The sequence below is a fragment of the Balaenoptera borealis genome (assembly GCF_965194805.1).
Source record: "Balaenoptera borealis genome assembly, chromosome: 7".
NCBI lineage: Eukaryota > Metazoa > Chordata > Mammalia > Artiodactyla > Balaenopteridae > Balaenoptera > Balaenoptera borealis.
In genome coordinates, this window is record NC_138864.1 from 59,038,532 (window position 1) to 59,052,353 (window position 13,822).

The 13,822-nt window shown below is 32.8% G+C and overlaps 1 protein-coding gene across 7 annotated transcripts in view; it reads left to right on the top strand.

Moving 5' to 3' along the window:
- Positions 1-13,822, top strand: part of SNX13 (sorting nexin 13) — a 152,177-nt gene that overhangs the window by 76,764 nt on the left and 61,591 nt on the right. For 6 of the 7 annotated variants that reach the window (XM_082398218.1, XM_082398215.1, XM_082398213.1 and 3 more), the window contains 6 exons: positions 29-130; positions 1,512-1,600; positions 5,932-6,015; positions 9,367-9,505; positions 9,910-9,998; positions 13,559-13,658. In XM_082398218.1, coding sequence (XP_082254344.1) covers positions 29-130; positions 1,512-1,600; positions 5,932-6,015; positions 9,367-9,505; positions 9,910-9,998; positions 13,559-13,658 — 603 coding nt within the window. Of the gene's footprint in view, positions 1-28; positions 131-1,511; positions 1,601-5,931; positions 6,016-9,366; positions 9,506-9,909; positions 9,999-13,558; positions 13,659-13,822 lie in introns of those variants that run through there. The other variant, XM_082398219.1, reaches the window with a different exon arrangement.

Sequence of the window (13,822 nt, forward strand, 5' to 3'; positions counted from 1 at the left end):
TGTCTTGAACTGTTCCTTCTTTGTCTAGGTACAGCAGAAGATCTTGTAGATACCTTCTTTGAAGTTGAAGTTGAAATGGAGAAGGATGTTTGCCGTGACCTAGTGTGCACATCTCCCAAAGATGAAGAAGGTTTTCTTTTCAGTTTAACTTTTTTGAGAACAGTAACTGTTCACATTGGTTGGAGACAAGTTAGCAGAATCAGTGAACAAATAAATATAAGCGTAAAATCTAAGAGTGAAATTATTCTTACAGGACAGGCAGCATAGTAAAGACACTGTTGCTATTCACTTTATTGTATTTTTTAACTCTTAAAAGTAGTTTCCAGATTCTTTTTTCTTTTTTTAAGGTCATCTTTAAAATTTAAAGATGGCAATTAAAGAGTACCTCTTTCGTCATCTTTTAAAATACAGCAAACTGAAACATTTTATAATTATAAATTTACTTTTTTTGATCTATAGTAATTTATCTTCCCCTTGAATTTATTATTTCTATTTCAAGAGTACACCTGTTACCCTAAATATTTCCTAAGGGAATGATTATAATATTTCAAATGAAATTTAGAGAGTTGAATGCACTTTTCTTTTTGAGAGGTCAGACCCGATGAGCTTTAGCTGAGGATGTTGTCTTTTCCTAGTTTTACAACGACTAGGAGACTGTGCTACTTGGCACATTTTTTTGACTAGCTCTTTTTTGCGTTGGCCAAAAAGTTCATTCTGACCCAATAATTATATTCCCGGGAAGTGTCAGCATATGAACAATTCAGAAATGCATTTCTAGTTGTGGAAATTGTTTTCTTAGATTTTTTTAAAATGTGCTCAGCTTTTTTATTTCTTTGCCTTCCTTTCCGCTTTTTCCCTTTTTCCTTCTTTCCTTTTTATATTTATTGTGCAATTCAGTTCTTAACTGCTACTTCATTAGCACTAATATGAAATAACTAAATGTAAGAAATAGATATAATAATGTACAGTCCTTTTATGTAAATCAAGCCCTCCTCAATCAGTAAAATATTGGCTTGGCCAAAATGTTCGCTCGGGTTTTTCCATAATGTTACAGAAAAACCCAAACGAACATTTTGGCCAACCCAATAGAAGCACATACTCTTCTTGTTATTACCTGCCAAGATAGTGGAAGTTCTTTCCTGAAAAAATAATTTCAAGTGTATTTTTAAATGTGCAAATAACTTTTAAGTATGCAAAGATGTGTGGTAGAAGTATAGAATACATGGTACAACTAAAACTTTTTGGGGAAAACACTTTTGTAATTGAAGTTTCTCAACAATTCAAAATGTGGGATAGGATTGGGCAGAATAAAAAATATGTATTAGTTTGATTAATGAATAGTTGCTATTTGGAGAACAATAAAGGGATTTTTAGTGAATACTGATTACTAAGGTAATAAGCTGGTATAATCAGGAAACTGCTTATTTCTACCTCTATTTGTGTTTTATATCAAGAGTAGGTGGAGACTTCGTATTTTCTAATGTTGTTATAGCTACTTCTTTTATTTCTAGGATTCCTAAGGGATTTGTGTGAGGTCTTATTATATTTATTGCTACCTCCTGGAGATTTCCAGAACAAGATCATGCGATACTTTGTCAGGGTAAGCCTAAGCTCATACAAAATACATGGCTGTAAAGAAACTTAGAGTAGTAATTATTAAAATTTTTGTCCCAGGACCCTGTTACGCTCTTAAAAATTATCGAGGACCCCAAAGAGCTTCTGTTTATGTGGGCTTTATCTATCACTATTTATTGTATTGTAAATTAAAACTAAGAAATTTTGGAACACAGAAATACACAAGCCCACATTCCATTAATGGTATCATCACACCATCATGTTCCTTTTTGAAAATATCACTGTATGCTTGTCTCCCCCTACGCCCCAGAGGTTCCTGGATGACACCTTGAAAACTGCCTGAGTTAGAGTTAGATACTTGGATTTTTGGTTATAACAAAGATATGTTTTAAATTTTCTTTAATATAGCTTCACCTATAAATTTACTTAAATTAGGCTGACTAAAGTAACACTTCTGGATAGAAACTTTCAAAAAAACCTGGGTAGCTAAGTTTCTACTTCTCGTCATTGGAAAATAAGTTAAGTCAGATGAGAACAGTAGTCTCGGACTCATTTATTCCCTGGGTATAAACCTTTGGAGTAAAATTCTTTGTACACATGTAAAGGAATAACATTTTGGCTTTGGCTACTGGTTATGATTGAGAAATGCTAGCTAATGCTAACATTAGCCCTTACCCTGACTGAAGGGGTAAAATTGAAGTTTCTAATTTTTCTAAAAATGAAAGCTTATGATCTCTTTAGTCTACCATTCTGCAGAACAGATACACCAATTCCTAAGGTGTTTGTTGTTTTTTAATGCTTGTTTGTTATTTAAGCAGTATCGATTTCCTAATAGCTCTCTAACTTGAGTTCAGTGCACTTCTCAGGTAGGGAAGTGAAGTGAGAAGAAAATGCTTGATTTTGATGGGAAGAGTCTGATAGATTATATATAGTGAAGACCAATTATTTGGGCTAGTCATTATCAAGGGAGGTAAATATCTGGCATGTCTATCACTAGATTCACATCTACCACTGAAGGAAGATACTGCTAATCAGTCATCATACTCATTCATGCTGATTATTTGGCAGCAGAGTCTTTGTCTGCCTGGTACTCCAGATAGCCACTGTTAGGCAGTATCTCAGCAGCATTTCACATGGCTGGCCATGTTTTCCTTCTTGAAACTCTGTCTTTTCTTGGGTTCCATGTCATTACTGTCTTCTCTTTTTCTCCTCCGCTGGTCTCTTTTTCAGTCACCTTTATATGCTTTAATTCCTCTTCTGCTTAACTTTTAAATATCCAAGTTGTTCAGTTCTGAGCCCTCTTCTTGCTCATCCATTCCTATGGCTTTAAACACCAGCCAAATGCTAATAAAAATTTATGTCTTTAGTCCAGACTTCCCTTCTGAGCTCTAGGCCACTCTGACCAGCTGCCCACTAAAGTCACTATTTGATTGATTCACAGCCCTTTTAAACTTTAAATGCCCAAGATGGAAATCTTATTCTTGCCTCCAAATCCTGTCTACCTTTTATGTCTTTTCTTCATCCCAGTAATAACTATCCAGCAAATGTTTTAAATCTCAAGTCCTTTTAAAAGGCTTACAATAAGACTGTGCACGATGTGGCTTTGTTTACTTCTCTGGCCTTCATGCCATGCCGTCACTATGTTCCAACTACATTGGCTTCTCCAGAAGTGCCATTTCTCCCCACCATAGGGCTGTCTCGTACTCTTTTTCATCTGCTTAGAATGATTCTCCTTCTCTTGGCTAAATTGTATTTGTTCCACATATCTCACTTCCTCAGAAAGGCCTCCAATCTAAAAGCCCCCTCATAATTCCCTATTAGCGTAGGTAAGTACTGTTTTCCTTCATAACATTTACCATATTTTAAAATGATAATTTGGTTGTTGCATTTACTTGCTTGATGCCTCTTTCCCCCAGTAGAATCCTAAGTCCTATAAAGACAGGGGCCATATTTTGTATTTATCATGATTATGTACTTAGTGGTTATCACAGTACCTGCCACATAGCACATACCCAATCAGAGAATTGGGTTTAATGCAAAAGGAAACCTGTTTGTCCTTCTTGCTGGCTGTGGTGGACATGCTACTGCTGCTCCTTAAAGATTAAATTGACTTTTACGAGACAGGAATGAAGATGAGTCTTGTTACATGGGGTTATAGTTTAAAATAAGTAGGACAGTTTAAAGAGCAAATATGTTTTGCCATAGATTGTTCTTTTAGACCAATATTTATCTTTGCTTGAGTCTAATTGAGTTGAGTATAATTGTTAGAGCACTGCAATCAGTTTGTTTTTCTTTTAACTTGGTAGTTCTTTATCAGTTTTCTTTTGTTGATAGTTAAATCTAGGTTTTCCCAAAAGACATTTTGTTCAGATTAAATAACAGTTTAGAGAGTTCTTAGTTCTTTCCTTTATATGGATCCTTTGTATGGATTGTACAGATCACAGTATTTGACTGAGATAATTGCTGTTTAATTACTTCTCCTTTCTTCCATTACCGTGTTTTATTGATTTAGCGATTCATGGCCTCAATGACTCTATCTTTTGAGCCTTCATATTTGGCAGCTGGTGCTTGTCTTAAAGTATATGAAAATTATCTGGAAATTGATACATATTTTGGAATATTTAGAGCTCTCACTAGAACCTGTAGAGGAATTGTTGAGTCATATGATTACATCTTGACTAACCAAACCCTTTCATGAGGCAAATTAGGAGATCAGCGTAGTTTTCTGAGACATATTGACTGTTTGCATTAACTAATAAGAAGCACTAGAATTATTCAAAAATTTTGTCCACATGTTTTTTTCTCTCACTTTGAAAAGAAACTTTCAAAAAATACTTTTTTGTTTGTGAATTTTCTCCTTACAAAGTACATTTTAAAATGTGAGCTTCTGTGGTCAGATACATAATTTGAAGGAAGGGATTATATAAATAAATATAATTTTTAAGAAGTTAGAGTTAAAGCTAACCTTGAAAGAATAAACAATTTCTTCTACTTTGAGACTGTACGATGTCTCAAAAGAGATTTCAGAAAGTTACTGGAGCCTCCATTTAGTGCCTTTTGGAAATATGAATTCATCATGGGGGAAAAGTTGTCAAAAGACTTGTACAACTTACAAAAGTAGAATTTAAATAATGTATTTCTCTAAAGGAAAATAAAGTGAAGGCTACCTTCTGTGAACTTACACCAGAAAATGGCACAGATAAATTAGAGATCTGGAAAGGAATAAATAAATAAATTGGTCCTTTACTTAGAAAAGTGAAACATCCTGTTAAACTTGTAGCTATTTAGCCTCTCCAGTATTCATAAGAAATGATATTTCATAAATTTAGATATCACAGGCATAAAGGACTGAAGAGTAATAACAGGTAAAAATATTGTCTTAGTAGAATCAGGACTGAATTCTTAGTTTCTTCATTTCCATCATTTAATATTTATCAAATTCCAGCCATGTTTAAGACAATGACCTTGAGAAGAAGAGGCTAAATATTTTTGAAGATAGATAAATCAATAGATTAACTAATCTCACTCATATACAAAAAGTTCCTGAAGAGCTGTAGTGTATTAGAGAAGTAGAAGATAGAAAATTATATAGAGAATGGTATGTGATAAATGGCTTAAATACAGGGCATTAGTGTATTTTAAGCATATAAGTGAAAAAGTGTTCAGCTGGAATGATCAGGGTTTATTTAATTGGAAAATTAATTCTGTACTCAGTCCTTGAAGGAGAGGCAGAATCTTAATAGGTAGGAGCATAAACAGCTGCAAAGAATGGGAAGGTATATTCTAAAGAATGTTGAGTAATTGTTTTAACATGTTATTTTATTTTTATTATCTTCTATTAGGTAAATTTCAAACTCAGACAGGTATAGAGAATAATACAGTAGACATTTATGTACCAACAACCCAGATTTAACCACTGTTAATATTTTGCTGTAGTTGCTCTGTCCCTCCCTTGAAGGCAATCACTATTCTAAGATTGGTATCTTTTCCTTTTCTTTTTTGTTTTTATACTTTTAACTTAGATGTAGGAACCCATAAGCACTTATAGTGTCGTGTTTTGCCTTTTAGAAATGAGTATAAATGCTAACATATTAGAGGTATCCTTTTGCTTTTTTTCACTCAACTCTACTTATCATTGTGGCCATGTATCCAAGTTGATATAGGTGGCTTCATCTCATTTAACTGAGGTATACTAGCTCATCTTTTTGTAAAATCATGTCACTTATCAAGTTTTACTTTTACGTGTACCTTACCTTTCTTAAGTAACAGCATTGTGTTAGGAAATTTACATTGTGCTATTGATTTGAGAAGTATATTAGATTAAGTTTGTTTTTGTGTTTTAAAATTTTTGTCCAGGAAATCCTTGCACGAGGAATTCTTCTTCCATTAATAAATCAACTCAGTGATCCTGATTATATTAATCAATATATCATATGGATGGTATGTACTTTGTAAAATTACAGCTCTTGTTTTTAAAACAGTTTTTTAAAATGTACAAATATGATTTGGAGGTCAGGATGATTAAGCAATAATTTATTCAAGAAATTAAGTAAAAATACATCTAAATATAATCTTTATATTTTCAGTATTTCTGTTTGCTTATGTGTTGAATGTACTAGCCAAATTCTCTGTAAGAAAGTTTGTTGATAAGGTAATCTTCCTTACAATTTTGGTGCTGTTTCTACTTATTTAAATTTAAAAAAGGATATTTTATTGTCTGTGTGTATAGATGATGAGTATTTTTAAAAACTGCTATTTGATGTTAAATACAACTGTGTTCTGAACTACTTAAATAGTATGTACTTTACATTTTATTCTAAATTTGTTTCTGTAAGTTGCTTAGTATGTCTATAAGTTAGATAACTCAGTTTTCTTATTCGTCAGATATATCAAAGGGTTAGTGGTTATTAAGTTTACTAGCTCTAATTTTTTTTTTTTTCTGGTTATATATGCTTTCCTCAATAAATTCATGGCTGAGGAAGAGTGTAAATGGGCTATTACTGGGAATACTTTGATAGATACTTCTAGGTCTTTGATTCATTTTTTTGAATCTGAAATTTCTTCCCCACAGTGTCTTCTGTTAACTCAGTCTAGCTTTCCTAGGAAGAAACTACTTGATTGTTCTTTGTTTAACCATATCCATTATCAGACTTGCCATTTTTTATTGTTGTTCCTGTTGCAGTGTTTGTCTCTCCCATCAGATGGTGGGTTACCTGCAGACAGAAATTATCTTACTATCTTTATGTTCCTAGAGCCTTTCATGGAGGTCACAGAACTTGATTTTTCGTTTCCTTTGTCAGCTTCTTCAGAGTCCTGCTAGGCTCTACTAAGAGCTTTAAAAATATGCATATCCGCTTAATTAAAACTTTAAAAAATACATGCACTTTGCTTAGGAATTCTACTCCTGAAATTTATTCTAAAGTGCTAATAAGCAAGTTTGCAACAATCCGATTTAAGGCCATTAATGAGTGTTGCAAGGAATACTAAAAAATTGAAAGCAATTTAATTGTCCCACATAGAGGGATAATTTAGGCATATTGATACAATAAAATACTATGCCGCCATTATTATGGTAGTGTATCTTTATGAATATGAAAAGATATGTATATTTTTATGTGAAAGCATAATTAAAAATGATGTATGTGTAGATATCTAATCTTTTAAAAAATATATAAGTAATTATATATTTATGAATGACTATGATTCTGATAAGATGTGTACTGACTGAAATGTTAATAGAGAGGTAGGATCCTGAAAGTTTTAATTTTTCTCTTTTGTTTATATATTTCACTTTACTTACAAGGAGTATTGGTTATGTAACAAAATGAATTTTTAAGAAGTAAGAAACGGGTAAAATTTAAAAACATTTGAGTAATAAAGTAAGAGTAAATGACATTAAAAAAATTTTTTTTGTAACACAAAAATAGATATTGTATACTTACCTTAAATAATCAGGGTACAGTACTGTATAATCTTACCTATAGTACAGAAAAGGATGCGTGTTTACCAGAATGTTATCGTTATCTCTCACTCATGAGGTTAGGAATTATTTTTATTCCTATTTATATTTTTCTTTAGTTTTCAATTTTTCTTTTGCTAAGCTTATATTAAGTATATAATTAGTTATATGGGAAAGATATTTTAGGGGGACTTAACACATACTCAAAAAAGAATTCAAACCATCAAATTTTTACTTGTTCTCCCCACAGTTGGGCTGGTACTATTATTGTGTATGATGGGTGGGTCTTTTTATTATTTAATGAACAAGAATTGATCACTCTTGTACTTTGCTATAAAATATCAGAAAATATATTTAAAAGAGAAAATCCTTTATATCAATAAAGGATCTTTAGCCTACTTTGTTGTCTGGTTTGCACACTTTTGGCATTCTTTGTGTGGAAAACCCTTTATGTGTGTAGGTATTATAAAGATTAAAATTAGCTCAGTTCTTACTCTTTCACCCAGTTAAATTTCATATTAATGATATCTAATTGTATAGTTTATTTCTATTTGAAAGGAAAAGTTTAGAGCAGTGTAATAGTAACATATATCTTCTCTATATAAAGTGTTCATGTTACCCAACAATAGTTTAAAATTTTTAAGTCATTTCTAAAAATAGTGTGGACGGATTTGCATTATTCATCTCGAAATATATATTTTATTTCTTTTTAAGACAAACTAGTTAATGTTAAGTCCTATCTCTGTGGAATAGAGTACCTAATTGGTTCATATTGTTATCCCCCCGCCCAGAGCAGATAAGTGAACAGCTACTTACTTGTTTCTTAATGTATTCTTAGAAAAATCAGGTCTTTAAAAACCTACTTCTTGTTGTATTATTGAAGTAAAATTTATACCAAGTGAGAGAAACTGCCAAGTAGTCCTACAAAGTTGTGTTATAATTTTGTACTTCCACTCGCACTGTTTGAGAGTTTGGTCTCTCCACATTCTGATAGACATTTGGCCTTGTCATTTTGTTATGGTTAACTTGCACATCCTTGATGACTAATGATTTTGAGCATTTTTTCATGTGCTTATTGGCCTTTTTTTTTTTTTTTTTCCTCATAGCTCTGGACTTACACAATCCCCAGTGCTTTGACTCCTTGTTTAGAGTGGACAGTATCCCAAGTTGGCTACCTTTTCATAGCTCCCCTTACTGTTTCACTTAGCTTAAATTTTGTTGGCAGTCATAGTCATTCGTTCCTTCACAGCATCCTCAACTACCTTCCTCTCTCTCACTTTATTATTTGCTTGGTGAAACCACACTCTGGTTAAATCCAACTTAACCTTCTACTCCATTCCTATTCTTAAATAGCAAGTGGCTGGAGAAAAAAGGTGAAATAACAGTTATTTATGTCATTACAGTGATTCTGTTAAATTTATGTCAGAGAATGCCACTCTTCTGTTTAAAACTCTCCAGTAACTATTTATTCCGTTCAGAGTGAAAGCCAAAATATTTACTAAACCCTACCATATTTGCCCTGCATTACCACTGATCTCCATTACTCTTCTACACTTCTTTAGTTTAGCTCTAGCCGTCATGGCTTCCTTGCTATTATCAGACATTCTGAGCATGCTCTTTACTTTGTAGTGTGCTGTATATCTTACTTACTTTGTTAATAGTCTGTGACCCACGAGAATTTAAGTACCAAGAATACAGAGATTTTCATTTTGTTTTGTTATAAACAGAGGGGATATAGAGGAAAGTTGTGCCTGGCCCATGGTAGGCACTCAAGATTCTGTTTTCACTTAAGCGAGTCTCCCTCCCATCTGTATTTTAAACTTTATTTTCAGATCCGTGATTCTAACTGCAACTATGAGGCCTTTATGAACATTATTAAATTGAGTGACAATATTGGAGAGCTAGAAGCAGTCCGAGATAAAGCAGCAGAAGAATTACAGTATCTTCGATCTCTAGATACAGCTGGTGATGGTAAGTATTGATAATTTATTTAAGCATAAGAATGTCTTACTTCTTTAATGATTACTGTCTTCACACAGAACTTTAATTTACCTAAATGTCATTTTATGCTATTAGTTGTTTTCACTTTAAGTAAATCTGACTTTTATTATGCTAATATGTGCTGAGACTAAAGCACAATAATTTTCTGAATATGAGACTCTTATTATTGCAGTTATCTCTAAAGTAAAGATAATTGGCATGGTTTAATTTTAATTAAATAATTTCACTGTAAAATTTCCAGTTATTTCTTTTATTAAATAAAATAATTGCTCTATTCATTGGTTATTATGTTAAATTGTAGTAAGTGTATGTTTAAAGTATTTCACAAGTAACATTGCCACTTTCTACCTCATAATCAATTTGTTTGTTTTTAGATATCAACACCATCAAAAATCAAATAAATAGCTTATTATTTGTAAAGAAAGTATGTGACTCAAGAATACAACGGTTGCAGTCAGGCAAGGTAAGTAAAGTACTTTTGAATTAATATTTAGTTATAAATACTTTATATTCATTAAAACATCTAGCAAATGACAAAAGGTAGAATATTAACCAGTGTAGCACTCTACAAAAGAACTAAGAATTTAGAAAAAAGTTTATCTTACATAATGTAGTGTAAGTATTTGTTAAAACAAGCTAAAGAGATTAAAATGCTGCATGAAAAATACTGAAGTAATTAAAGATTTTATTTCTTGATTTATATATTTATCTACTCATGTATTATTTATTCAAAATTCAACATTTATTATATTTTGTACACTGGGCACCTTTTTTTAGATGGACCTAACAGAAATCTCTCTCATGGAGCTTACATTTCCATAACATCTTAACAGACAAACCCGAACGAAGTTTTTGGCCAACCCAGTAGTTGCAGAATCAGAAAATTAACCAATATATAAATTGATGTATTATGTAAAAAATGTAAAAAATAAGTAAATGTGAAAAAAATAAGTAAAGCAAAGTAGGGTGATAGAGAATGTCTGGGAGTGTTTTAGATACATGGTGAGAGATTTGGTGACATTTGAGCATAGAGAGATGTGAATAACGAGAGGGTCCTGTGAATTTTTTTTTTTTTTTTAAAGGAATCTTGCAGGCAAGGGTGAGAGCATGCAAAGGCCCTGGAATAGGAAAGTGCCTGGTGAGTTAGAGGAGGTCACTGTGTCTGGTATGGAATGCATGAGAGGGATTGTAGTAGGAATGAAATTAGAGAGGAACCTTGGGGGTTAGTGCCATAGTCAGATTTTTAAAAATTCTAATTGTGATAGGAATCCATTGGAGATTTGCCCTGGCAAGTGACATGATGTGACTTACGAGTTAAAATGATTACTTGCACTCTTTGTGATAAATAGATTGTGGTGGAGTGGTGGGGACAAGAATGGAAACAGATCACTTACAAGACTGTTGCATTAGTTCAGTAAGAGATGTCTGTGGAGGTTCATGTGAGAAGTAATTAGAGACTAGATATAGTGCTAACAAGATTTGCTAATGGATTAAATACGGGATGAGAGAGGAAAAAAGGGCTCAAGGATGATTCCAGAGTTTTTTGGCCTGAGCAACTGTTTGAATAGTGTTGTTGTTTACTAAAACGGATACAGCTGAGGGAGGAGGAAGTCTGGAAGAGAGAATCAAGGTTTGAATGTTTTAGTTTGAGATCCCTGTTTGACATTCAAGTAGACATGCTAATTGGTAAACTCGAGTTCAAGGGAATGTTTAGTGATGGAACAAACTTTGAGAATCCTCAGGATTATCAGATATTTATTTAAAGTTAAAAGACTGGATGAGGTTACCTAAAAGAATGAGTTTAAGTAAGAAGATATCAAGGACTTAGTCCTGAGGCCCTGCAGTTACTTAGTGTTTAAGACAAAGTGGAAGATCTAGCCAAAGAAACAGAGTGACTGGTGAGATTGAAGGAAAACCTGGGAGTGTGATATCTTCGAAGCCAAGTGTAGAAAATGTTTAAAGAAGTGAGAGATCAGGTATATCAAAGGCGACTAATAAGTTGAGTAAGATGAAGATTTAGAATCGACTATTGGGTTTGCCAGCAGGGGGATTATTGGTGATCTGATGATAGCATTTTGGTGAATAGTGGAGAGAAACCCTGACTGGAGTCAGTCCAGGAGAAAATGAGAAGAGGTGAATTAGAAACTGTGATTATAGGTAGCTGTTTGGAAGAGTTTCATAGTAAAGGAGAAGCAGAGATTTGGGGCTTTAAAACAGAAAAAAACATTTTTTAGTACCTTTCGTTTTTAGTGTAGTCACCTTTTTCATGCTGGTTTTCTATTGGAAATTTATTTGTGACTCTCTGGTCTTGTAATTTTGCAGTGTACTTAAATTCCTTAAGGAATGGAAGACTTACTTTTAAAAATCTTGAGTTTAGTTTGCTAGTTTAATTATAACTTACATTACTTGAGGCCCACATTTGTCATTTATATGTGTGTGCGGGTGTATGTCTGTCTGTCTTTGTTTCAGTTAACTGTATTTTAAAGTGAGTTTATACATGCATGTAAATTCAGAATAGAAGAATAATACTGTTTCACTTGTTCTTACTCTTTCTTTATCTAGTTACCTTACCTAGATCTTAAGAGTTAATGATCCATAAGCATCATTATTTAAAGTCTGTTTGCCTAAACACTTTCCGATATTGAATCCTTTTGAAATTTTGAAACCTTGTTTGGAAGCTTGTCAATTCTATTTTGAATATCAAGCTTTACCTTTTTTAATAGCTCAAGTCATACAGTGTTTTCCTTTGGAAGAAAACTGAGACTCTTCACAGAGATGTAGTTTTTTAACCATGCTACTTAAAGTCTTAGGAGGTGCTTTATTCTTTTTATCAGAAATAAAGTGATAGTGAATACTCTTTTCTATTCCCTATCTATAGAGGTGCTGCTGGACAGGAAAAAGAGGTGATAAAATCTGAGGAAGGAAGACTTAGGAGAAATCATGTGCTGGGACTAGATTGCTTTACCCCAGACATTTTTAAGTTGGTAATCTGTTATTATTAAGTACTTATATGAAGGAGAGATACTAATTACAGAGAAAGCTTTTTTCTCCTTTTTTCAAATTATCTTCCTTTTCCTTTATGTCCTTTTCCTTTCCTTCCTTTTCCTATGCCTAATTTAGTATCTGCCCCTGAATAAGACAGCCTGTCTAACTTTCAGAAAACCTGTGTATCTTTTTTTAAAAATAGAGGATTGTGAGATATGGATTTGGGAACGCAGAGAAGCTGGTGAAAATCATTCCCGGAAACACTGTGGGTTTTTGTGGAAGGGGCAGCAGGTTTCGAGGACACTGACTCATTCTAACCAGCTTTGTGAACCCAGGCAACATTTCCGATCCTCAACTTTCTTATCTGTTGAGTGGGATTGGTAATATTTATCCAATAGGATTGCTGTGGAGATTAATGAAGTAATGTGTATAATGCACCTAGCACAATGCTGGACATGTAGATTCTCTAAATTTGAGCCTGTTAAAAATTTTTTTTCACCCTATGCAGGTAGTTGCCTGCTCTCTTGCTTTGAAGTATATGTAATTTACTATTTAGGTAGACTGAAAAGAAATACATTTTCTATAAAGATTATAGAATTTTTCTCCATTAGGAGCAGATTAACTCGGGAATATTTTCTGTTTTTCCAGTAGATAGACTTCAATCTGTACTTGAAAATATTGGGATTTGTTTATTCTTGAACATATTAAGGGGACCCAAATATCCCCTTTAGCCCCTAAAATGTTCATTTTTGTTTGGAATATGTAGAGATAGAGAATCCATGAAAATACATTTAGATTTATTTTTTTATTAGAAGAAATGAGTGCTTATCATACTTTTAATGTATATTTACTAAGCAGCTCTTAAAATAACTCTAAGAAATTCAGTGAGCTGATACTTTTTATTGGGCACCCACATGTACAAGAAGAGAAACCTTTATTTTTATTCCATTTTAACTTAAATTTTTACATCTGTTTAAAGATCTTTAACCTAGTGAGTGAATAGATGAAATATTAATCTACATTAACTTTTATTTGTAGGAAATAAATACTGTGAAACTGGCAGCAAACTTTGGGAAACTTTGCACAGTCCCCCTGGACAGCATTCTTGTAGACAATGTTGCACTACAATTTTTTATGGGTAGGTAAATCCATTTTATAAAAATAATATAACCCTTGAAATTTTTAATAATTGTAAATATTGTTAAATTTTAAATACCTGATATTAGGCGTGGCATATATATCTCTCTTCCACCCCTTATTCTCTGAAATACTCCCTTTTCTTGGAAACCAGAGAGATTTATT